The sequence below is a fragment of the Delphinus delphis genome, chromosome 6 (assembly GCF_949987515.2).
Source record: "Delphinus delphis chromosome 6, mDelDel1.2, whole genome shotgun sequence".
NCBI lineage: Eukaryota > Metazoa > Chordata > Mammalia > Artiodactyla > Delphinidae > Delphinus > Delphinus delphis.
The window spans coordinates 22844410-22869517 of record NC_082688.1 but is presented as its reverse complement, the minus strand read 5'-3'; the positions used below and the strand labels follow the sequence as shown (position 1 = coordinate 22869517).

General features: G+C 37.7%; 1 protein-coding gene across 2 annotated transcripts in view; it reads right to left on the bottom strand.

Moving 5' to 3' along the window:
* Positions 1–25108, bottom strand: part of SVEP1 (sushi, von Willebrand factor type A, EGF and pentraxin domain containing 1) — a 185013-nt gene that overhangs the window by 86851 nt on the left and 73054 nt on the right. For both annotated transcript variants that reach the window (XM_060014343.1, XM_060014344.1), the window contains exons 6-14: positions 24020–24199; positions 17644–17841; positions 14723–14841; positions 12162–12291; positions 8540–8647; positions 7647–7778; positions 6823–7017; positions 5000–5121; positions 2538–2646 (exon numbers count right to left, since the gene is read on the bottom strand). In XM_060014343.1, coding sequence (XP_059870326.1) covers positions 2538–2646; positions 5000–5121; positions 6823–7017; positions 7647–7778; positions 8540–8647; positions 12162–12291; positions 14723–14841; positions 17644–17841; positions 24020–24199 — 1293 coding nt within the window. The remainder of the gene's footprint in view (positions 1–2537; positions 2647–4999; positions 5122–6822; positions 7018–7646; positions 7779–8539; positions 8648–12161; positions 12292–14722; positions 14842–17643; positions 17842–24019; positions 24200–25108) is intronic.

The following is a 25108-nucleotide window of genomic DNA, read 5'->3' as shown; positions in this document are numbered from 1 at the left end:
AACATTTGTCCCACAAGTGTCATGTAGCCATTATGTTGATAGAAAAAAAAAAACAGATTAGCAAAGAGAAAAATATAAAAGATTACTTATAATTCCATCACATGGAAATAACGACCATAACATTTTAGGCAAGAATTTTTTCTATGAATATATAAATACACACATACACATTTATGCATAGATACATATATATATATATATATATATATATATATAGCTAGAATAAAAATAAGCATACTGCACTTTTAACAAAACGAGATCATACTATATGTATATTATTTGGTAATAGCTTTTCAAATTTTTTCAAAAATATAATATTTCTGTGTCAAATGGTTTCATAATATTCTCTTCTACAGCTATACTACAAACTAAGCAGGTTTCTATCTTCAAACTTTTAGGTTATTTCAAAATTTTAGAACATCCTTGTACATACACTATTTCATAAAGTATAAGACACCATCAATGAGAAGACACATCCCAATTTCAGAGATGCCCAAATGAAAAGTGTACATCTTAGAATTTATAAAAAGTGGTACATGTTTGTACATTAGCATGACTTTTATCTTGAGAAATATCCTTAGAAGTGGAATTTCTGGGTCTGAGCATTTTTAATCCTTTAGGTACATATCGTCAAATGCCCTTCAATGTCTCCTCTACACACAATATACGAATACGGTTTTTTTCCCCTGACACCCTTGCCAACTCTGGGTGTTATGATTCTTATTCAAATTTGTTAATCTGACAGGTCAAAAATGGCATCTCATTTTAGTTTGCATTTGAATTACATGATTATTATAAGATCAAACAATTTTAATATATTTATTGGCCCTTTATTTTCCATACATTATGACTTGCCAAGGTGTTATAACCATTACGCTGATCTTGTGACTCTGTTGTGAGGACACTCAAGAAGGAAGGGTTGTCTCTTAGGATCACTTGTACCACATGCCATCTGGATCCTTCTAGAATGACAAACATCACCCATCTCAAAGCCTCATGATGACAACTGACTCCCTCTGTGTGTATCCCTGCACCCCTGCAACCTACCTCAACAATCTGGGGGTTGAGGGAAACCTGGGTCATGTGTGACAGAAGAGGCATTGTTATTCTAGATGTGCCATTGCCAGCTCCCCTGCCAATGCCACCTTGTGTTTTTCTATCTAAAACTTTAACGTCAAATATGTTCACTGAGAAGTTGTACATAATAGTTAAAATTGGAAAACAACTTAAGCCTACCAATAGGAAACTGTTTATATAAATTATGGCAAACTGACTCATAAAATAATATGCAGATATTAAAATTGTATTGAAGCATAATATTTATGACATAAAAATGTCCTGAATAAAATCTTACCTAAAAACTCACGTTTACAAAATAGTATGGGTCAGCATACATATGCATGTACAGTTACATATTCATTAATATATTAACAGAATTATTTCTGGGATTGCAGGTTATCTCAATATCGTTCTTTAGCATTTTTCAAATTTTTGTAGTAAACACATATGCACAAATAATATTTTTAAATTTAAAAATCTAAAGCAACATTCAACATCACTCAGTGCTGCATCACTAAAAACACGACTAGTGTCAGAAACAAAAAGGATGTCTGCTGTCATGTGAATTAATACTGTCTCAAATAACCTTCTAAGCACTTTATTTATACTTGTACTTCCTCCTTTAATCCTTACGATGGCTCTATGAGTTCAGTACTCTTATATACCCAATTTATACGTGAGAAAATGGAAGCACAGAGTGGTTTGAGAACTTGGGCTCAAGACCACACACCTAGTTGGTGGGGAAGCCAGGATTCAGACCTTACTAGTTGCTTGTAGAGTTCATGTGCTTTAAACACGACACTATTTTGTTATCACTATTATATTTTAAAACATTACTCTGCAAGTTCTGGACAGTTTTATAAGAATGAAATAAAAATAATTACTGGAAAGGACAAGTTTGCTAATTGAGGGACACAATTGAAATCTAGAAATCTGAAGACAGTAAGCTAAATGGTCAGTTGGACCAGCCAAAAAACTCACATAGCACACTTTGGAGTAGCTTTAATAAAAGTTATATGTCAATTATATCTCAAAAAAACAAGAAAAAAGTGTTCAGACTCTACATGAAGAAAACATCAGAATTCCACTTGAAGGTATATTAGACTTGAATAAATGGCTTACTTGCAATTTAAGTTAAATGCCATATAAAAATTGTTAGTACTTTATAGTTATTACTATTCTCTTCTAAGATCTCATATGAATATTTGAATTTTACAATCATAATGTGACTTAGTTTTCTTAGTTTTTATCATCGTGAGGCATTTTGGCTAATATTTTGAAAGAATTTATTTGATACCCCAAATGTAATATATTTATAAAGATCATTAAGCACAGTACCAAGTTATCCAGTCATCTTAAAATACTTGATGAATAAATGAATGAAAGATCATTTTTCCAGTTTGCCCCACTCTTCTGGAATGATTTTCTTAGTCTGCAGATCAGTTTTGCCAACTACCCACACTAAATAATTTCATTACCAATTGCAAAGCCATTTTCATACTCATAATTATATTCGAGGCAGTATTTTTTGGTCAGGTCCTCCAGTCTGCAGTCAATGTCATCAGCGTCACTACAAAATGATGGGACCTGCAAATAAAAAATGAAGAGGACAAAATGTACTTCACATCTGGGTGTGCCTTGGATAAGCCCTTTGCTCCTCTGGCCTTCACCTCTCCATCAGCAGGAGGGAAGAGAGGGCCCTAGAGCTCTGTCTGCCCTTAAAAAGGCTCCTGACCTCCTCCATGCCCTCCCCTACCTCCTCTAAGTGCCTGTGGACCACCAGGATTAGCCTCATGCCTTTTCTTTCGGTTTATATCACTTACCACAAGAGAACCAGGACTCTTGGGATATCTCTTGTCTCTTAACTTTCACCCCATTTGGCTTTTTAAAAATTGAAGTGCAGTTGATTTACAACATTTTATTAATGGCTCTTTAGCTCCCTTTTCTCTGACCCTATCTCCCACCCTTCTCCAAGTCCTCAAAATCTTCCTCGATGCCCTCTGAAACACACAGTCAGTAATCAGCCAATCTCCTATTATTATTATTATTTTTTTAACCTCCTCTCTTTATGTTCTCTTCATTTTTGCTCTCAATGAAACCTGACTTCCTAGTTTTCTTAGGTGGTGGGCATGGAGGAAGTGTCCTCCTCACTCTTTATTGCTGTTTCCAGATCATGCTCCCATGAACCTCCTTGAAGCCTCACAGTTTGGAAGCTCCTGCAATCAACTATACCACACACTGACCCTCCTTGTGGCCATCACCTACAGCCCTCCCCCACTCTGAGTCACCCTCTCATTCTGAGAGCGCTTGGTAACCGTCCTTGTTAGAGCCCTCGGTGATTTCTGCATCCACCCAGCTGATCCTTCTATCACCTTGGAGTCTCACTTTCTCTTCCTCTTCTGTCTTCCAGCTCTACTTTTTTTTTTTTAAAGAAGATGTTGGGGGTAGGAGTTTATTAATTAATTAATTTATTTTTGCTGTGTTGGGTCTTCGTTTCTGTGCGAGGGCTATCTCTAGTTGTGGCAAGCGGGGGCCACTCTTCATCGCGGTGCGCGGGCCTCTCACTATTGCGGCCTCTCTTGTTGTGGAGCACAGGCTCAGTAGTTGTGGCTCTGTTGTGGCAACAGGCCTAGTTGCTCCACGGCATGTGGGATCCTCCTAGACCAGGGCTCGAACCTGTGTCCCCTGCATTAGCAGGCAGGTTCTCAACCACTGCACCACCAGGGAAGCCCCCAGCTCTACTTTGTCACTTGACATACATGAGACATACACTTGAGGGTATGTCTCATGATCATACCCTCAGACCTCGTTGTTACCAGTAACTGCACCTTCTCCTACTCCCAAGAATCCAACAATTCTTTGACTTCATCAGAATCTATAATCCACTGATGCTACCCACCTCCTCACTGTCTCTCAGCTCCTGATGTCTTCACTTCCTTATTTGCCCATCTTGGATCCCATGGTCTACCACCATGAATTACTCCCGTGCATGCACCCTCCTGAATATGTTTGCCTGGAGGACCTTTAACCCTGGTTAAATTCATTGCTCTGCTTTCTCCACATTTGCGCCCACATGCTCAACCATAGCTTAGGAGAAAACACAATGCTGCTTACTGCCAAGCCTACTACATTTCCCTAGAATATTCATTTATGCTCTCCTAGAAAATTATTTTATACCATGTTCTGTGTTCTCAAACCTCCAGCAACTCCTCCCCATCCACACTCCAGGCTGATCATTCCGCATCTTTTTTCACAGATCAAATAGTCACAAAAGATCCTTCCTTCACACACTTACATCACCATGTGGACTCACTCCTGTATCTATGCTCCTGTACACTCCGCCTCCTCGATGCCTTGCTTTCTCTCACACTCTGTATCAAATCTACTACTACTACTACATCTACTTTCAGAATCTATCCAAAATCTAAGCCACTCAACTCTGTTACGGATACAAATATATATATATATATATATGTCATCATTTCCTGCCTTCAAGACATTCAATATAGTTAAATACATCGTTTTGCTTTCTTGGAATCACTGAAAGAGTCCTAAACGAAAACACATGAAAAAGAAAATCCTTTAAATGTTCAATGATCTCCTCATCATAAAAGAAATACAGCCTACAATGGCATTTTTGTCATACTTTAAATAACAAAGCAGACATTCTCAAACCACATGGACCCTAAGCTTCCCTTTCTGACTTGGAGTGTTTTAAAAAATTCAAAGTGCTTTAACACAGATTTACATATAATTCACTCCAGAAGTCCAAAATCCTACGAATAATTCTAAATACGAGGAGCAAGTTTGGGTCACAAAGAAGAAGGGAATCATCGGGACAAAGAATTTTTGTGGCAGGTGACCCAGAGAGGTTACAAAAAACTCAACAGCGAGCGTCCTTTCAAATACGGCAAACAACACAGGAATGCTACTGACATACCATTTTCCCCAAGGTGGTCTCAAATGCTTCAGAAAACTTCTTCAACAGCTCCGTGTCATCACAACGAGTTGCTTTGTACAGCATCTCAAAGGACTTGAACCCATGATTTGCAAAACGTTTTACTGGAAAATGTTGGAAAAAAACAGCTCCAGTTGGTTAGTGTTTTCAAAACAACGATTTAATTTTCTGTGGAATAACTGTAACTTGGTATTTTAATCCTGACATGATTTTTGGGATTGTTATAAAAACAAAAGATGACAGTTAAGGAACGTTTCCAGGCATTAATTGATCATAATAAACCATGAGCCAAGCAGCTCTGTACCCAGTTACCCGGTGATGAGTTTGCTTTGATATATTATTCTTTGCCTTCCAATCATATTAAAAAATGAGTATTTAAGAGAAAAAGAGATATAAAAATTCTCCTCATTATATTCCTGGGAATCTTTGAAAAATACTAGCTGCATCAAAGATATTATAATTTGGGCTTCCCTGGTGGCGCAGTGGTTGAGAGTCCGCCTGCCGATGCAGGGACACGGGTTCGTGCCCCGGTCCGGGAAGATCCCACATGCCGCGGAGCGGCTGGGCCCGTGAGCCATGGCCGCTGGGCCTGCGCGTGCGGAGCCTGTGCTCCGCAACGGGAGAGGCCACAACAGTGAGAGGCCCGCGTACCGCAAAAAAAAAAAAAAAAGATATTATAATTTATATTTATGTAAACTTATAACTTATATGTTTATATTATATTTGCAAACAATAGACATTGAAAATTTTCTGAATATTATGTGAAATTCTATTTTTTGAAAGTGTAATTTCACAAAGATAAATTTTTCCTTGGATCAGAAGCTTAGAATTTAGACTCAGCAAGATGTCTCGGAATATTCAGAGACGATGTCTCCTAATAGCATCAGCATTAAAATCATATTGTCTAGGGTTTCCCTGGTGGCGCAGTGGTTGAGAGTCCGCCTGCCAGTGCAGGGGACACGGGTTCGTGCCCCGGTCCGGGAAGATCCCACATGCCGCGGAGCGGCTGGGCCCGTGAGCCATGGCCTCTGAGCCTGGGCGTCCGGAGCCTGTGCTCCGCAACGGGAGAAGCCACAACAGTGAGAGGCCTGCATACCGAAAAAAAGAAAAAGAAAAAAAAAAAAATCCTACTGTCTAAATCTTTGATAGAGGTGAGTGATATCACTTTTATTTGCTTCCCAAATTTGGGGAAAAAAATAGCTCAAGTAAGTGGGCTTTACTGTTTTTCTAAGACATTGGCATTTAAACTTCATCTACAGTACTAGATCAAAGATTCACTCCAGAAAATATTATTTACACTAGACAAAGATATTGGGTTATTTTTATAATAATATATAAGATTACAGAATAGCTCTAAATCTGAATCACTTCTAAAGAGAACGTGACTGATCTCTCACTGCATCACGTATATCGGCTCTTACCTTAAACATAAGCTCTTCTAAAGACTGTAAGACTATACTTTATAAGTTGAAGTTTACAAGTCAAGAATGACACGCTGACAAGTCTCTTTGGATAATTCTGGTAAATGAAAATGAGAGCGCCAAGATGGTTTTGCCATAAACTGAATCTTATCCTATAGCAATCCGATAAGTAGCAAGACTCTGGGGGGCTAATATCTTAAGTCAAGGGACAAGCATTTCTTTTAGCTGCAAACACTTCAAATTCACGGCACCGTTTTCCACTCACCAAACCTAATCCCTATATTAAAGCAATTTTTCCCTTTAATGTTTAGAAAGTTATACACATAGGCAGACAAATACATACTCACACATATGAAAGGAGTCCAGAAAATAATTAGAACTTACTAGCACAGTCTGGCCATTCAGTGGAATATGGTGGCTTCCAGATACCATCTTCATAAGCACAATAATACTTGTCAGTAGACCCTTCTGTGAAATCATAGCCCTCTAAGCAACTTAATGTGCAGTTAACTCCAGCACTATCTTGAGTACATAGAAAATCCCCATTTACAGGTGTAAATGGAACTTCACAGGGGGAACCTGTGTAAAAAAAAATTGTATTCCTCATATACAGTGGTATAAGAAATACAAATTAAAATCCAGGAGTCTAAGCTGAATTTTGAAGAGGATTCCTCCTGTCCACCACTACTCCTAGAAGAACTCTCACAGTAAATCCTTAGTGTGGGATTCTTGCAAAGTCTGCTTTTTGATTCCTAGGTGGGTACAGTTAAAAAACTGTACCTATGTGTAATTATGGGTAATTAATTACCTATGTGTAACTGTGCATATTTTATGAAAAGATAAAGTACTTCTGATTTGCAAGTTATTTTTGGCATTCCTTTAAGAAAAATGAAAACCAGACAACATTACATAGGAAATACATTTTCTGAATCTGTCTTCTCAAGCATTCAAAATAGGATCATGACAACAATACTTTACAACTTTGGAGAAAATGTTAATAAGTCGTTAATTAAAGACTACCCCAGAAGAAAATATTTCTATTTACCATGAAGTGAAGGAATAATGATCAGAAATCTCAGTAAAATCTGTCAGTATTCTAACTTTAAACATCTACTGCTCATGGACTATTTTCTTTCACAAAACAGAGCGCAACAGCGATTACATGTATCAAGTTCAACTAGATTTTTGGAGGCTTATGCAGAGTATACCTTTTATGATAATGTGGATGTCACATGTTCTGTTATTGCCTGAGGGGTCAGTGGCTGTGTACCGCACTACCGTCTCCCCGTGAGGGAAAAGGTCTCCTGGTGTATGACTTCTGGTGATGGCCAACACAGCCCCTAGAAAGGAAAGAAGCGGAAAGAAGGAATCCAATTTGAGGGTTATTGTGTGCAGTCGCTTTATTTGATTTGAATTTTCATTTTCTGTTTATACAAACCAGCTGGGCATTCTATTTGTACTGATTTGGCCGCTAGTAGAAAATAAAAGATATAATTTTACGCTATAACACAGAAATTGTTGACTCAAAAACCTATTAAATTAAGGCATTCTTACTAAATATTTTCCTTGAATAGGTCAGTCACTGTGAATACTGGAAATTTAATTAAGAAATCTATTTAACTTGCATTCTTATTGCTTTTGGGGTTTTGGTCAAAGCTTTAAAGTGAATTTCAGCTATATTAGCCCATTTTTTTCTGTCTTCCCATGAATTTTTATAACTTTTTTGACAAATGTTTAAGAACTGAGTATGAAAACATAGAACTGCGTTAGATTTACCAAAAGGATGCATAGTTTATGTCTTTAGGACAATGGAAGCTTAGAGACTCAATGAATTTATTAGAACACTTTCAAATAAAACACCTTGTACACGTTTAATAATGTCCACTGAATACTGAATGAAAGGAAACGCCACGAATAGGTAAGATTAATAATGTTAAATTATATATACTTATCCTAGCATTAAAACGTATTACCTTATATAATTATTCATTCTATTTAGATGTAATTTGCTTTTCATTTCTCTTTTACCTTTTTAAAAGCTTTTCAAAATAAAGTATCATTTGGTGGTAACATACTGACAACACGATCTCTGCGTTCTCACCTGAGTTGTCCGAGAACTGAGGCTCATCCCAGGTGGCGGCATGTTCCTTCTCGGAGACCTGGACTGGAGGTGGGGATCTGCACCAGTCTATGCTAGGCGGTTCTACATCTAAAGAACATGAGATCAGAGAATGAAGTCACAACTGATGTTCAAAACTGATGAGGAGGGTTGCAAGAGAGAACCAAAGTCTACTTGTGCTGGCAGAGAACCCTGACCTTGTTAGACATAAGGCTGGCCCTGGGGTCCCTTTGATGAGGAGGTATGTTTCATCCCTGACCTCAACATCAAAAGAAAAAGCTGATTCTTGCTATACTTCCCTCTGCCTGTTGAAGAAGGAATACCAGATTGCTAAAATCACCATGAGCATAGCAGTATGAAAGGCAAATTCAGGATACGGTGAGCATTTAATTTGTGAGTTTCGCCACTGGTAGTTGAGCTGACCCACCTAGAAGTGTAGAAAACCTTCCCAGATAATTGGAAGGCGTGCAATGACCAAGGCAGTCATTTCACTGGGATCATTCCCACGATCCTCCTCTTAACGGAAGGGCTGATAGATGCTAAATGGACGGACCAATGGGCAGAGATCCGAGTCATGCTGTAGAATACGTAAGATGTAAGTGAGGATGTTGTATTGTTGGAAGGCCAGGAGGTTATGTCCATAGATGGGACACTGGAGTCTAAGATTCCTAAGGCTGATAAATTCCAGGTAAAGACAAAGAACAGGGTGTGGACATGGGAATGGGGGGCTACAGTGGAGAGGGGGTGAAAGCCATGGTAGAAATGAAAGACCTGTGAGTCTGTTGCTGGGCACTGTAATCTACACTGAAGGAGGGGTTTGAGGTGGCGGCAGGGATAAGCCAGGTTTCAAAGCTCTGACGGAATGTGGTGGAATTTTTAGGATGTCAGTAAAGGACAACAAAGAAGGTGTAAAGAAGGAAATTTTAACATAACTATTAATGTTTACACTTTTGAAATGTCCTTCTATTTGTAACAACATGCCTTTGAGGGACGAATACTACTTTTCTAATTATATAGGTAAGGAATCTGAAACCAGGCAAATTTAAGAGACTTGCCTTAGGTCATTAAGCTGGTAAATTGGAGTCATAGACCTCAAGACTAGGATGATATACTGTCAATGACACACGGAAACATATAATTCTGAAAGTAAACGAGCTCTACCTCTGGAGAATATATAGATTTTTGTTTTAAGCTAAGTCTTATGAATAAATGTTCAGTTTTTCTCTTTTCCTCACGTTTGTCATTTCCTTAGTACAGGATCTTTGGTTTACTACTTTCCTAGGCTGTAAACTCTGTCAACCAGCAGTGGAGCCTCCTTTGCTCACAGTTAGGTCTCCATGGCCTAGCAGGGCACCTGGCCCACAACAGATGCTCAGAAAAAGTTGCTGAATAAGGAAAAGAATGAAGGAACGCTCGTAGGAGGTCAGTGCACTTTGAGAATTCTGAATCAAGCCAATTCACAGTTAAATTTACAAATCCGACAGTATTTACTATTTTCCCAAAAGAAACTGCAGATGAAATAGTTCCAAGATTTTCTAAATTTATCTGATTTTAGCCAAACAGTTTAAAGTTGAAGTTCAGGGACAGGAGAGCAGTAAGACGAGGCCAATGACTGTCAAAGAATTGGAGGGACCAGCCAGATGCATTGTCTCCACGAGGGAGAGAAAGTCCATTCAAAGCAAGTGAGGCAGCACTCTGTGGAATGTTAAGCAAAAGCGTTCCTATTTCCTCTCATTTATCATCAAGACACCAACACCCCCCCTCATCTGAGGAAAACAAGAAAATGCAGGCTTTGGAATATTTTCTGTGTCTCTCTCTCCCCCTCCCTTTCTCTCCCACTCTCTCTTTCCCCCTCCTTCTCCTGTCCCCTCCTCCCTCCCATTTCCTCTCTTTCATAATTTGAAAATTCAGCTAGTGTCTAGCTAGACACTCGAGTACACTTTTGACATTTCATCATACTGACTCTTCATTGTGAAAAACGAAAACTTGGCAAACTCTTGAATCACATTTTCATGTTTAAAATCACAGCGCCATAAAAACACACCCAACATATTTTTCATGTGACTGATAAAGTCCATGCTTAAAACAACCTTGAAAAAGCAATTAAAAACAACTAAGCACTATGACATGAACTAGACTGACTTTCACATGAGTCTTTTTACCTACTTTCACCAAAACCTATCACTTCTAGGGTAAGAAGCCAGTTTGATACACATTGGTTATTTCAAGAGGTTATGTAAAAGTCTTAAAATGAAATGAATTTAATGTACTGAATTTTAAAATAAACATTAAAAATACATCTGAGACCAAAATACAAAAATGTTAATACATTTACACACAGCTTAATGTGTCAGGCACTACCTTGAGCAGTTTGTATATCTTAACTAATCAAAAATCTCACAATAACCCTATAAGGTAATATATTTATTCATTCTATTTCTGGATGAAGAAACTGAGGCACAGAGAGTGACTGGTTATGCTGCCTTAAGTGGGAGAGCTGGCTATGGAGTCAAGCAGTTTGGGTTCAGAGTCTGTGCTCTTGAGTGCTACAGACCACTTCATATATTCTGCACGTATTAAGTCTTGCTGGTGGGTATCTGGTATCTACTGAATTGATTGAAAGCACAAACACCAATTGGGAGATGATGGAGTAAACCAAACCAAAACAATAAAGTAAAATTAAAAAGAAGGAGTGATGTATAGCAGTGGGATGTGAGGATGGAGAGACTGGGACAGATTTCAGAGATACTAAGGAGATGAAACCAGTAGAACCTGATGAGGTATTAGATGTTGGTGATGGAGGGAGAGGAATCAAGAATGACTTCCAGATTTCTGCATGGTAGCTAGGTCTTCACTCCATTTTCTGAGCTAAGAAATATTTTAGGTTTGGGTGAGTTTGAAGTGCCTGTGGGGCATCCACGTGGGAAAGTCGGTAGGCAGTATTATACACTGCTCTGAATTTCAGAAGAGAAATTTGAGCTGGAGATAGAAATCTGGGAGCTGTCAGTTAACAAAATTACCAGGAAAACCAGAGAGAGAGAAAGAGAAGAAGGCCAAGGCCGGAATCCTGGGGACGATCCACATTTGAGAGTTGGTCTGAGGAAGAGAAGCCTAAAAAAGCAATCAAGGAGGAAAAATGAGAATAATGGGGGAAAAAACCCAGAAAGACTGGTGTCAGAGAAGCTATGGAAGGAGGCAGTTTTGATAAAGAGAGCATGGTTAATAATGTAAAATCTATGGAAACATGTCAAATAAGGACTAAAAAGTGTGCAGTAGGATTAGCTCTAGAGATCACCGTAACCTTGATGAAAGTAGTTTCTATGAGTGAAGGAGACAGAAGCCAGACTTGAGTGACTTTGAGAATAAATGGCAGTTAAGTCAAAAGATGATGGCAACCATTGGGAACTTTTCAAAAGGCTCATATAGGAAGGGGTCAAAGAGACAGAGTGATAATTAAAGGGTACGTAGGTTTCAAAGAGGAAGTGGCTTCAATGACAGAAGGAAGAATCAGTGAGAAAGGAGTTGTTGAAGATAAAGGAGAAGGAAAGTCTTTGGGGGCACTGGATTATTTTCACAAACCTACCCAAGTAATTTGAAGACTTACCAATAACCTTGATATGGAAAGTGCAGCTGGCTTGGTTGCTGGATAGGTCAGTTGCTGTGTACGTGATAGCAACATCTCCAATTGGGAAAAGATAAGGTGGGGTAAAAGCTGGATGAACGTGGATTGACACCTATTGGAGAGAAATATCAGGAAAGTTAAAGTTAAGATTAATAGTACTTTTATTATTTTTTGGTTTATATATTATTAGCAAAGAAGTAAAAAAGACACAATATTTTATGTATAGCAAAAAGGAAAAAAAAATCAGACATAGCCTTTGGTATACTTCTTTCTAGACTATTTATCTATATAGCTTATAGAGCTGGGATACATATGAAATGTTGAATTTTAATGTTGTAAACAGCACTACGATAACAGTTTTGTACAGATAATTTTAAAATATTTTTATTATGTCCTTATAATAAATTTCCAGAAACAGAATTATTAACCTCAAAGTCATTAGCATTTTATTGATAGATAATACAAAATTTATTTCCCAGATCACGGTAAAAATCTGCATTCCCATTGTTAGTATTTGCATTCCCATTGTTAGAATTCCCATTGTTAGTATTAGTTAGTATTTGCATTCCCATTGTTAGTATTCCCATTGTTAGTATTCCCATTGTTAGTATTAGTTAGTATTTGCATTCCAATTGATAGTATCATTGTCAAAGTTCCCATTCAAAGTTCTCTGATCTATATTAAATATCATTACCTTTTGGTAAATCAAAAATATGGCATGAGGTCATTGTTTTAATTTGCAGTTTCTTAATGTCTTACGGTAAGATTAAATTCTCATATGATTGCATGATATAGATATATTCTTCCCTTTTTGAACCATATGTTTGCCTTCTTAGTCCGTTTGAAAATTATAATGTGATAAAGATAAATTTATATTAATATGTGATGTAATAAACATTCTAACATTTGACATATTTGAAGCATTTTTCTCTAGTTTGCTAGAGAACTATTAAAAATACAAATTGAGGCACTTCCCTGGTGGCGCAGTAGTTAAGAATCCACCTGCCAATGCAGGGGATATGGGTTCGATCCCTGGTGTGGGAAGATCCCACATGCCGCGGATCAACTAAGCCCATGTGCCACAACTATTGAGGCTGAGCTCTAGAGCCCACGAGCCACAACGACTGAGCCCAGGCACCACAACTACTGAAGCCCGTGCACCTAGAACCCATGCTCCACAACAAGAGGAGCCACCATAAGGAGAAGCCCGCCAGCAACGGAGAGTAGCCCCCCCACTCGCCGCAACTAGAGAAAGCCCACGCACAGCAACGAAGACCCAACGCAGCCAAAAATAAATAATTAAAAAAATAAGTTTATTTAAAAAAATTGAGAAATACTTTTGAGGTCAGATCCATTGGTTTTTTCCACTGTATTCTGAAAAAGTATTTCAACACACAGGTGCTACATTTTGTCTAAATTCTCATGGATCCTGAAGTATGTCCCTGCACTCTTCTTAGTATTTGATGACAATGACCAGGATGATGATGACAGTGCATGTTTTCACGGGCCTCTTAATAGAATGTGGAAACTACACACGAGGGAGCACTCAACGCACACATCACCGACAGTATAGTAAGTACTATAATTTACATTTACACTTTTAAAATCAGATTTAAAAGTTACCTTGTCTTTGGTTACCTAAAGATAAATACCATATGATCTCGCTAATAAGTGGCAGGAAAAAAAAAAAAGATCACAGATACGGAGAACAGTTTGGTGGTTGCCAGAAGAGGGGTATGGGGGTGCTCAAAAGGGGTGAAGGTGGACAAAAGGTACAAACTTCCACTTATAAGATAAATAAATCCTGGAGATGTAATATACAGAGTGATGACTATATTTAATAATACACTTTAAAAAAGTTATCTTGATTTTTTAAAGTATATTGTGTTTATTCAACACAATTATCAGAACATATTGTGTGTGTGTCGTTGAATGGCACATGTCCTTGAATGACACAACTTACATATTTACATGCAAGTGTAAAAACTATATACTATTTAAGGGCATCTTCATGTATGTGAACGGTAAAAGTATAGATTTAAGAGGGTGTTAAATTCCTAATTCCTTTCCTAGCATCTGATGGATAATTACCTCAAGCTACTGTATATACTAGACTAAAATACTGTGTTCTGAATAATGCTGGTTTTAAAAAAGCTGAGTAAGAAACACTGATGTTATCTTCTTCAGACCGGCCAATATGCAATCATTTCAGGATCATATTTTAAAACATATGCTTAAAAATAGAAACTAAGATTGATTCCCCATCTTTCTTTTTCTTAAAAGATCTTCAGAGCCTAGGAAGGGGCAAAGAATTCTCAGCCAACGAATCCGCAGAATGAAGGGTTTCCGTTTTGAGATTTTCATCTGAAATTTCTAATGAAAAATTCAAGGCTGATCATTCTTCTATCAGATGGAGCATTAACATTTATGAGTACAGCTAGAGAGGGCACTATCATTAATTAGTAAGTTTTCAATAGCACACATATTTGCAGTGTATTTAGAATCCATCTGACAAAGGATGCAAATATTTGCTCAAACCTTACCTTTTCCCCAGAGTTGTCTTTAGCTGTTGGGATTTGCCAAGTGATATTAGCAGAGTCTTGCTGTTCTTGAGTCTCAGCCTCTATGTCCGCAGGACAGTTGATTTGAGGAGCTTCCACATCTGATTCAGAAAATACACAAATCAGTTAACATACCAATGTGTAATTCTAAGTCGTTTAAGAGAGAGGTAAAAAGACATTAATACTCTGTGACTCGCTTTTTACATCCCAATTCCTGACTGATTTGGAATTTACAACTGCCTTCAGGATAATGTATCTCAGGATGACTTATGAAGCCCTTCCTGAACTGGCACCTGCTCCCCTAAGAGGGGACAAATCCCCTCCTCTCTGACAAATCCCCTACCAGAACTCAGTCTCCACATGGAATACTCTCAGTCCCACGAGAGCACCATGGTTCTTCTTATACCTGGGTCTTTGCCCACGTCCTTTTATTTGCCTGAATCAATGCTCTCTTCCCCCTTTACCCAGGAAACCCCTACTTGTCCTTTAATTCTCAGCTTAGACACAAGCTCCTCAGGAAGCTTCTCTGACCCCACTGGTCCATTTTAGGTGCTCACTCCACAAGTTCCCATGGCCCTCTGTCCTTCCTAACCATAACTCGTTTTGCCATTTTGAAATTAAATTTTCTCCTCCCAAAGAATTTAAGTTCTTTGAATGCCAGGATATCTCTTGTCCCATTGTATTATATAGTTCCTGGCATATAACAGGAGTTTGATAAATATTTTTGGAATGAAATAAAGAGACAGAAAAAATGAATGTTGACTGGCAGGAAGGAACTGCACTGGAAATGCTGTCAAATGGAATTAATTAGTGCGCTAAAATGTTCTGGCAAAACAAACAACAAATTAAAGCCAATGATATTTTTTGCAGTGTGAAACTTTGCAGTACAGATACTGAATTAGATGTGGTAACATTCCACATAGCCACATCAGTCACTGTGCAGCTAAGTTCTCATTACATGGTATAATAAATCCTCTTAAGTTACGTTAAATTAGGTCTTCTGTAACTTGCAGCTGAATATATCCGAATTGATCTAATTTGTGTCTCACATTCTTGTTCCTTTAAAATTTTATTCAATTTATATTTTCCTTTTCTCAGAGGGGCTAATACTTAGACAATTTTCCCCCACAAAGATGCATTAGCATATTAACTCTTAAAATCTAAAGCAGTATTTTATTTTTCCTTTACACTTGAATATTAGCTTGAATAGATTTGGAATTTAAAGTTTATATCTATTTTCCCTCTGTATTCTTAGAACACTGCTACATTTCCTTCTGGCATTTAGAGTTATAAATGAGAAGTGTAGTGTGAGTCTGATCCTTATTTCCTTTGTGAAATTTCTCTTTTCTCTCTGGAAACTTCAGATTTTCTCCTGAACTTTGGACCTTGGAAATTTCACAGGGAGTAGTGAAAGTATGCCTGCCCAACATTCAGAGGCTGTTTTTTTTAAATTAATTTATTTATTTTTGACTGAGTTGGGTCTTTGTTGCTGCGCATGGGCTTTCTCTAGTTGTGGCAAGCGGGGGCTACTCTTCGTTGCGGTGCACGGACCTTTCATTGCGGTGGCCTCTCCTGTTGTGGAGCACAGGCTCTAGGCACGCAGGCTTCAGTATTGCAGTACACGGGCTCCAGAGCACAGGCTCAGTAGTTGTGGCGCACTGGCCTAGCTGCTCAGCGGCATGTGGGATCCTCCTGGGCCAGGGCTTGAACCCGTGTGCCCTGCATTGGCAGGCGGACTCCTAACACCTGAGCCACCAGGGAAGCCCCTATTTTTTTTTGGAGTCACATTACTCACTGTTTTCTTGAACATGGATCAATAAACTCTATTTCTCTGGCAATGGTACTTTATTTTTTATTGAAGTATAGTTGATTTACAATGTTGTGTTAGTTTCAGGTGTACAGCAAAGTGATTCAGTTATACATACATACATACATATATACACACATATATATACACATATATATGTATATATATTTTTTCAGATTCTTTTCCATTATAGGTTATTACAAGATATTGAATATAGTTCCCTGAGCTACTTGGTAGGACCTTGTTGTTGGGGAGAAGGGACAAATTAAGAGCTTGGGGTTAACAGATATATACTACTTTATATAAAAGAGATAAACAAGGTCTGAGGCTATTTTGATCAAAAAAATTCAAGGCTTTCTGAAGCTCAGGGGGACTTCCTTCTACTGGGAGGAAATTCTTCTCCTCCATCCCTTATCCTCTCTCTGCTTCTGGAACTCTTTATTGGGGTTTCTCGATTTATCACAGGTATCTCTTAACTTCCATCTTTTGGGCTTGATCCATTGGGATATTCAAGTTCCCTGTTTATCAGTTCTCCATTCTGAAGGAATTCTCAGTTTGCTTTGTCAAATCACTAATATTGTTTTCAACAACACCCACTCCACTTTTCGACCCTTCTCTTAGAGACATTTATATTTTTACTTCTAAGAACTCTTTCTTGCTCTCAATAGCTCCTTTTCACTGCAGTCGGCTCTTGTTGCTAGGAAGATGGCAATGTTCTCTTGTGAAAGTACTGAGATGCAGGTTTCATAGGGCTGATGACTTGCTTTTTTTTAAAAAAAATTAACTTAATCTCACCTGCTTTATAGGAGCCAGAAATTCCCCAAAGATCTTCAACTCCCAATGGAAAACTTAACCTGATTTCCAGCTCTAATATCATCCTTAGTTTTCTATCTCTTCTATTGTTGCCTGGTACATTGTAATTGGATTTTGTGAGTCCATGATTTTGTAACAGACATCTTCATAGCATTTTCTGGGGTTACATCTATCCTTTTACCATAGATTTGCAGCAAAAGTAGCAAAGAGGGACAGTCCCACACTGCACCAATGTGTCATTATATAGAATTTGGTTTTTAACTTGACCATTGTACGGACCTACCTTCACAAGCAGCTGTCTGAACTTTGGCACTCCATTTTCCGGAGGTGGTGCACCTCACTTCTTCTCTGCCTCCTGATAAAATGAATCCTTGGTGGCAACTTAGCTGACAAATCGTCCCAGGTTTGGCTGGATGCTTGCCACAGGTGGGGGGTGACACGATGACACCTCTGGGCTTCTGAAAGGTGGAGCAGTGGCGCTCTATTGTAGGAGAGCAAGAAAATGTTATTTGCGTTCCCACAGATTGCAAATGTCACAGATTCGCTTTACTCGAGAAAAATACAATTGGTCTGCTGTGGGACTGACATAAGTCACTAAATGAGGTCTGTATGTGACACTAAACAAATGCTGTATTGTAAATAACGCTCAACCGTCTCTCTTGAGTTACCTCATGCTATGTTGCCGGTGCATCAAAATCTTGAAAGATTTCTAACTAGCACTTAAATCAATGCCGACTGTGACTTTTATCATTTGCTTAGAGCACCTTCATTCAGTTTGCAGAATGTTACGTTATGGCTACAAAGTATAAAATAGTGAATTAGGTTCTATCTTTTATACTCTCCCTAGAATCACTATGTCATAATTAGGGCCTTGACTCTTAATGATGTTATTTTCAGCACAGATGAAGAATAGCAGATGAATTAGGTAGAATTAGGTAGACTGGAGATAGAATGGAAAATCAGACTAGGACTTAATGCAGGGCATGTGTCTCTGTGTGTGTCACACACACACACACACACACATGACCCCATACACACATTTGTTTGTCGTTGTAGTAGTGATTCTACTGGGAGCACTGCTGGCGTCTTTAGTCTGTATTTCCCATGTGATATGCCAGGCATTATTCTAAGGGCTTTACAAGGATAGACCCATTTAAACATATGCAGTAAGGGCTGTTGTTATTATTCCCACTTACAAACAAGAGCGCTGGAACATAATAGTAACTCTCATAGTTAACTTTCCTGAGGCTACCCAATTGGTAAGTAGCAGAACCTGTGTGCTCCTAAAATATTCCACAACCATGCCTCTTCCCTGAAATGACTGCTTTCAAACCTCTCGGTCAGCAAAAGCAAATTTTCCCGAGAAATTGATATGTTTCTTTGTTTTTGCACAGTATGTACCACGTGGTTGCCCAGACTTCCTATTTTGCTTTGACCAAGAGGAAAATCAGGGCCAAATCTGTGGTTCAAATATAACAACTATATGGGACTTTAAATCATTTATTCAGGTATGTTATTTATAAATTAAGAAAATTATTCTTTTAGCTGTCATAATTGTTGAAGATTTTATTCCCTGTTAATATTCTCTTTCTTACTATTTATGACCTTTTGAATGATGTCTTTAGTTTTTATATAGTCTAATCTAATCTTTTCTAATCTAATGGTAAATCTTTTCCCATTGCTTTTATGCCTAATACATGGGTTAATAGTACGCGGGCCTCTCACCGCCTCAGCCCCTCCCACCGCGGAGCACAGGCCCCGGACGCGCAGGCCCAGCGGCCACGGCTCACGGGCCCAGCCGCTCCGCGGCACGCAGGATCCTCCCGGACCGGGGCACGAACCCGCGTCCCCGCATCGGCAGGCGGACTCCGAACCACCGCGCCACCAGGGAAGCCCTAATTTATATTTTTAAAACTATGAAGAATTTATGTGTCTGGTGTGTATTAAAAACATATGAAAATTTCATTTTGTTTTTCCCAAGGAGCTAGCCAATTTTCCTTTATTATCAGTTGAATAAATCTTATCTTCTCAACTGAGCTATGATGCTTCCCTAATGATACGTGAAACTCGTAAGTTTTGGAATCTATTCAGTCCCATTGATCTGATGCAATTCTTGCATACTCTTCATTTTTGCAGTTTTAGTATATATTTTAAAACCCAGTAGAGCTACTTTCTTTTTACTACTCTTTATTACTCTTCCCTTTCAATCTTATTTCAGTGAGTTTTGCCTACACATTCTTCCAGATGAATCCTGGAGTCAATCCCCAATTCCAAAAAGGGGGCAAAAAAGAAAAACCCTTTTGGGCTATTGGATGATATTGCATTTTACATATACATATATTTGGAGAGAACTTACATTTTGATAACATTTTGTAAAAACATTAAGGTGTTCTTTTTGTCTTTCAGTAATATTTTGTAGTTTGTGTAACACAGGTTTCACACATTTCTCTTTAAGGTTATTCTTCCATATTTTATATTTTCTATAGATCTTTTGAATGTGATTTTTCTCTATATATTCTGTTTATCATTTATATAGAAGAGTTGTTTATTTGATATTCTTATGACTTTAATGAACTCTCAGTCTTTAAGTAGGTTCATTCTTTTTTGGAGGTAGACACGTAGTTTACAAATGATGATTCTGAATCCTCTAAGCTCTAACCTTATGATTTATTACAAGAGCTAAAGCTTAGAGAACAATGCTAAATAATACGGATGAATCTGGAATCCTTTTCTTTTTCCAGATTTAATAAGACTGTCTACATTGTTTCCATAACTGGATGCAGATTTAAGATGGACTTTTTTATTATGTCAGTAATCAATATGAGTTTCTTAGAGTTCTATTAAAAATGTGTTTTAAATGATAATAATACATTTTTATCTTATACTGAGCAACCATATGAATTTTTCCTATTTTTTATAATGAAGTAATTTATTATGTTGATAGAGTACCTAATTTTAAACCCTCCTTACATTCCTAGGATAAACCTCTACTCGTTTTGGCAGACCATTCTTTTGAATGTGGATTGCTAGTGTATTTTCTATATATATGTATTTCTTTCTTGGTAAAAGTTGTCAGGTTGGCAATAGAATAATAATAGTTTGATAGTATGAACTGATTAACTTTCCACTAACTGGGCCAAATTACATGGTATGAGAATTACTGCTTTTTAAAAGTTTGAAAGAGTTTCACTGATCCCTCAGTCATTTTGGGAGTAGTAATTAAACTCTGATAACATTTCCATTTTTTTGTAAATTACCCATAGGTAACTATATACTTGCTTTTCTACTTTTTTTCTTGATTCATTTAATAATTTTCATTTTCTTAGAAAATCATGCATAATAAATGTATTGTACGGTATTTTATTATTCTTTTAAAAACCTCAGACCTCTGGGACTTCCCTGGTGACGCAGTGGTTAAGAATCCGCCTGCCAATGCAGGGGACACGGGTTCGATCCCTGGTCCAGGAAGACCCCACATGCTGTGGAGCAGCTAAGCCCATGCACCACAATTATTGAGCCTGTGCTCTAGAGCCTGTGAGCCACAACTACTGAGCCCACGTGCCACAGCTACTGAAACACGCGCGCCTAGAGCCCGTGCTCCGCAACGAGAGAAGCCACAGCAATGAGAAGCCCGTGCACCGCAATGAAGAGTAGCCCCCTAAGCTGTGACAAAGTGAGAGAGTGGCATGGACATATATACACTACCAAACGTAAAACAGATAGCTAGTGGGAAGCAGCCGCATAGCACAGGGAGATCAGCTAGGTGGTTCGTGATCACCTAGAGGGGTGGGATAGGGAGGGTGGGAGGGAGGGAGACGCAAGAGGGAAGAGATATGGGAACATATGTATATGTATAACTGATTCACTTTGTTATAAAGCAGAAACTTACACACCATTGTAAAGCAACTATACTCCAATAAAGATGTTAAAAATAAAAATTTTAAAAGAATAGAGTAGCCCCCGCTCACCAAAACTAGAGAAAGCCCATGCGCACCAACGAAGACCCAATGCAGCCAAAAATAATAAATATATTTTAAAAAAATAAAATAAAAACCTCAGACCTCATGTATTCCTTTGTGATAGCTTCCTGGAAAAATTCTAGTTTTGCATTTTTCTTTCTTTTTAAAATTTATTTTATTACTTTATTCAAAGATTTTCCTCTTATCCACTCTACTGCATTCCATCTCCTTTTATAATTCATCTTCATTATTATTATGTACTTCTTTCAACTTCTCTTGCAATCATTATTTTCGTAGCTTTTGAATTTAATGTTATTTTCATTCTTCCTGTTTAATAATGAAAATATTTATATCTAAGAAATTTTATCAGTGTATAATTTAACCCATATCTCATAACTTTGGTTCTAGAATTTTCTCAATTTGTTTATTTTTTAATTGTATTTTTAAAACGTCTCCTTTGTTCATTTAATTCATTTCCTTTATCTCTTTTTGTATTGGAGTCTTCACATTTTTGTGTTTTGGTCTAGTTTCATACGTCAGAAAATGTTAAGGACATTGACTTTTTTTTTATGTGTTTCAAATAACTTTTTCTTGTTTGCATTTTAATAATGCAGAGAGTTCATTTGAAGTACAGAAATTTACATCTTTATGTATTCAAATCTAGTGTCCTTTTTATTTATATGAAGTTCTTCTCCATTAAAATCCGTATTTTCTCCATATTATTTCTTATACTTCACTCCTTAATTTGCCTCATTTAATTAATTAGTTAAATTAACTTAGTGATTTTTAAAAATGAGGTGAGTCAAAACTGACTAATTTTTAGATAAGCTTCTTTCCCCCATGGATATCTAAAATTTCCCTTACTGAATATTATATTCTTCTACAAAAAATAATGTTTGTTTCTGAGCCATGTTTGCTTCCATTGTTCTGTGCATCTTTGTACCATTAATGTACTATTTTAATCACTGTGGGTTCATAATCTGTCTTATGATGGTGAGAATAAGTTCTCCCTCATTGTACCTCATGTTCAAAATTTTCCAGTTTTGCAACTATCTATTCTTCAATACGCTTTCTATTCATGTCTATCAATTTTTTAAGTGGAAAATTTCATAGTAATTATCGTTATTGTCAGAATTTGGGGGCTACGGTGAGTTGTTCCCCAATAAATTGTAAATAAGGATATAATTTCCTTTTGATGGTTAGACTTCAAATCTACCAAGATTGACATACACTTTAAATCATTACAGGGATGTACGCAATAATTTTAAAGAGAATTCTTAAAGTTTAAAGAATTTTAAAATTTTAAGCTAAACTTAATAATTAAATTTAAATTCTTTAAAGAATAACTCCAGAGTAACCTTATTAAATGTATTACATTTTTAATAAAAGACTGGGTCCCTCACAAGAAAAGCTACTCATCCATGGAGCCAGTGAAATAGATGATTCTCAGGAGTAAACATTAATATCTAGATACAAATTCTAATCTTGGGAGACAACGTTCCAACTAAAGGGATTTATTGAGATTTTTTGTTCCATTGCCAAAGCAGCCTTTTTATGGTGGATAGATCCATCATCTTCATTTAATTCTGTGAACTATCTGGAGAAGCTAACTCCCTTTGTCTTGGTTTTATGCCAACTAAGTCTGTTTGTGGTTTGGGAATCCTTGTAGCTTCTGCCTCCAGGGAAATATTATGCCTGTCAGGCCTATGTCTTTCAGTAGTCATGACAAGTATCTCATTGTTAATAAACTTTACTTGTTATTTTTATTATTAAATTATTATTTAAATATATAATACCCCCGTATAAGTTTTCTGAGCCTGCACCATGAGGGTCAACTCTAGGACTGTTACTGAACCCCTCAGTAAAGCCCAATATCCTTTCTGGTGACACCTTCCCTTATTATCAGCCCTGGATCCAATACTAGATTATACTAGAATAAACCTGTAAATCAATTTATAAAGAATAGAGATAGTTATAGTACCTAGTTTTCCCATCTAGGGTCCTGGAATACCTCAATTTATTCCCTACATATAGTTCATCTTCCTATTTTGGAAGTTGGTTATTTAATGACTTACCTGGTAGCACTCCCAGGTATACTGTATCTGAGACATCGTAAGGGTTCACTAATGGTAGTTATTATCATTTCATCATCATCATTACCATCGTTAATGTTTCAACAGTGTATAAGATGCAGCAAACTGGAAGAGCTACTGAGTTTATTCATTCTGGACCCAATTTCAGGCATGAGATGTCACAACTCTTGGTGAAGGACAAGGCAGAAAATCTTCTGATGAAAGAGAATTTTACGGCCCATCTTAACATTCACTGGTTCATAATTTTGTCCTTTCATCAACAAGGTAAAGGTAAATTGTGTTTTAAAAATTGAGGGAATTACACAGCATTTGCTGTTTAAAAATCCATCCAAATTTGCCCCAATTAAAACAAAAATCATTCCCATTTGAAGCTGTAATCTTTAGGGATTCGGAAAACTGGATTGTGGTGAGAAGTCTTTTTACCAGTGGAGGGGAATAAAACTACATATTTGTTCATGTGTCTACAGCGCCACATACCTATACATATGGATGTGTATTTATACCCATAATGAGTCAGTTTTTAGTTCTAGGTCTTCACAGAAAAGAGGAGAAACCAGAGAGCAAGAGAAATGACCCATCCAAGGCACCATGCCTTCTAAGAACTTACCCACACACCGGGGTTCTAGACCATCCCACTGGGCGTTTACTTGGCAGGTAAGCCTAGCACTTCCTTCTAGTCTGTACCCTTCATCACAGGTGACCAAACACACTGTCCTATAGGACAGTTCTCCGGTAGAACAGCTGAGGCGGCCATGTTTGGGTTGGCGGAGACGAGGGCATGTTCTCGCTATGTGAAATGAAAACAATTAGATCATATTCTACTCAATGAGGACAAAGATAATAATTATAAATTTAATAAGGCCTACACATTACAAACAGTAAATAACACACCATTATATTTTCAGTTAGTATGGGATAATTAAAAGCCTATGTTTTATCAAATGCATGGCCTAAACAACATCACTGTGTTCCACCTCTGTCTACAGGTGGGAAACTTAAGCTGTTTAAGGAGTCTGGTCCTAAATGGACAATAATGGCTGGAGACTGGGGATGGTTTACAAAGGGAGGTCCCTGCAGCCCTCAGCTGGGCCTTTGCTGTGATTCTCCAGGCTACGTTCTAACAAAAGGAAGGGGTCTTTCCCAGGACAGAGATCAGGTTCACTTCCGTTTTCAGACCTCATGGGCATATCCTGGGATTTTTAATTATCCCAGACTCTTGACAGCTGCTCAGCCTCTGCAATCTTGAACTGCAGCATTCTACTCTAGCCACAATTCTGGTCCTTTTAGCTTTTTCACCCCTTTCTTCCCAGACGCTTCCTGCAAATCCTAGCTCATGATGATAATATTGACTTATGCATTACCATTGTTTTGTTTGTTTTTGCTGCTGCAGCAGAGACTGCTAGTTGCCCACCCAATAACCACTCCTCCCAGTTTTATTCAGCATAGTAACAGGCACAGCTAGAAGATAACAATTCTCCACCTCCGTCGCAACAAATGAGAGCCAGTGACATATACGCTAAGGTTGTATGGGACTTCTGGAAAAGCTTTTGAGTGGGGACTATCAGTTGAGAGAGTACCTTTTTTGCCTTCCCCTCTTCCTCCTTTTGTCCTGAAATACAGACATGAAGGATAGGGCCCCAGCATATTACAGGGTAAGTCTCATGCACTAAGATGGTACAGCAAAAAAATAAAAGAA